The sequence below is a fragment of the Lipotes vexillifer genome, unplaced genomic scaffold (assembly GCF_000442215.2).
Source record: "Lipotes vexillifer unplaced genomic scaffold, Lipotes_vexillifer_v1.1 scaffold532, whole genome shotgun sequence".
NCBI classification, from domain to species: domain Eukaryota; kingdom Metazoa; phylum Chordata; class Mammalia; order Artiodactyla; family Lipotidae; genus Lipotes; species Lipotes vexillifer.
This window is the reverse complement of record NW_006798027.1, coordinates 1,731,419-1,733,121: the sequence shown is the minus strand read 5'-3', so window position 1 is coordinate 1,733,121 and position 1,703 is coordinate 1,731,419. Positions and strand designations below refer to the sequence as shown.

The following is a 1,703-nucleotide window of genomic DNA, read 5'->3' as shown; positions in this document are numbered from 1 at the left end:
CCCCCGCCGCCGCCGCTGCCGTTGCGCTCCAGGTCTGCAAACAGCGAGCTGGGCATCGCTCGGCCGTGCGCACCGCGCCCCCGCCGGCCCTCTGCTCGGCGGCGAGAAACTGCGGCCACAAAGGCAGCCGGGAAGCGAGTGGTCAGGGGCGGAGAGGCCGGCCGGCTGCAGAGGGCTCCGTTGCTCCTTTCTCGGCGCCGGGAAGAGTGGGTCGCTCCTTGCGGTCCACGCCGGGCAGTGGCTGCGGGAGCCCCCGCCTGGGTCCCCACCCCAGAGCTGCTGGCGGGTGGGGTGGGGGCAGAGCTCGAGCGGCGGCCGCGCGTGCCCCCCAAGTGCCCGGCTGGCTGGCCACAATGCCGAGCGAGAAGCGAGCAGGCGAGCGACAGCAGCGTTTCTTTAAGGAGCCCCTCCCCGGCTCCTCCACTCCCTCCCGCCCGCCCGCCCGCCAGCCCTCACTCAGCGCTTTTTCCTCCTCTCCTCCCCGCCTCTTGACTGAGCCTCTGCAGCCAGACGGCTCCGGAGGGGGACGAGGGAGGCGCAACGTCACCGGCGGGAGCTGACTCTACAATGCTACTGACACTATCGCTGGGGGAGGCGATTGGCGCGCGCCGGGCCGGGGGCGGGCGGAGGCCGCAGGCTGAGCGAGCGGAGAGCGAGCGCCCCCCCCACCGCCGCGCTCGCCGCAGCCCGCCCCGTCCTCCTCCCGGCCGCGCCCCTCCCCCGCCGCCGCTAACGCCTCTCTTTGTTGTCTAATGCGGGACCGGCAGGCTCGGGACACTTGCCTGCACCTATCAGCCGAGGACGGTCACTGTCCCCAGGTCTCCTCCCTCGCCAGACTGAGAAAAGGAAACGCGCCCAACTCTGATGCCAGGGGCCCGGCTCTAAGAGACTGGTCCTTAGAAAGTCCCGTTAGTGTCCCCCAAATAAACCACCCCTAGAACCAAAGATGCCACTGAGAGAAGCGTCTATTGTCTGCCCAAAAGGCGGTCCGAGCCCTCGGACACGAAAGGCATGTCTCGAGGTCCTGGTGCGCGCTGGCAAAGTGGCCCCCGGCGTGGGCTGCCCACCTGCACGGGAGCGCAGGAGACACAAAGGCAAACGCCCGGCCGCATCGCCGCTCGTGCGCGCGCGCGCCCACAATTCTATCCCCTTGGGCAACACTTCGCCCAACTGGCCCTGAAACTGCGGATCAGAAAGCCAGAAACGGGTTGCAGCGCGGACCTGCCTGGCCCCGCCTCCGGCGACCTCCGGAACGCACCGCGCTGGGGTCCTGCACATGCCACGCGCGCCAGCTGAGACCCCGCGGGCGCTGATACGCGCACGAGCGCCGCGCCGGCACCGCTAGGACGCCGGCCATACCTCCAGCGGGCGGTGAGGGCGTGCGCGCCCGCTGCTCTCAAGGCCCTCCCCGCCCCACGGTCGGGCCTGCGCAGTGCGCGCGAGGAGCGGGCGGTCCCTTTAAGGCGGGCGCGGCGGAGCGCGCCGGCCCCTCCCGCAGCCCCGCCCAAACGGGAGGTGTGCGCTTGTCTCCCGGCCGCTCTTTGTGCATTTCTCGGGATGGGGGTGGCGTCGGAGGGAGGGTGCGACGGGACCGGCCGGCAGGGACGGCGAGCTGCGCCCCCTCCCGGATCTCCCGGGGGCCGCCTCCGAGCGCTAGAGAGAAGAAAGGAGGCTTTGAGGGGCGGGCCGGAACGGGTCCCTCT

The 1,703-nt window shown here is 71.3% G+C and overlaps 1 protein-coding gene across 1 annotated transcript in view; it reads right to left on the bottom strand.

Annotated features, from left to right (window-relative positions):
• The window catches only part of MEX3B (mex-3 RNA binding family member B), a 10,847-nt gene extending 10,353 nt beyond the window's left edge, over positions 1-494 (bottom strand). The window contains exon 1 of the mRNA XM_007470074.1: positions 14-494. Within this exon, the coding sequence (XP_007470136.1) occupies positions 14-56 (43 nt within the window). The 5' untranslated portion in view covers positions 57-494. The remainder of the gene's footprint in view (positions 1-13) is intronic.
• Positions 495-1,703: the final 1,209 nt, after the last annotated feature.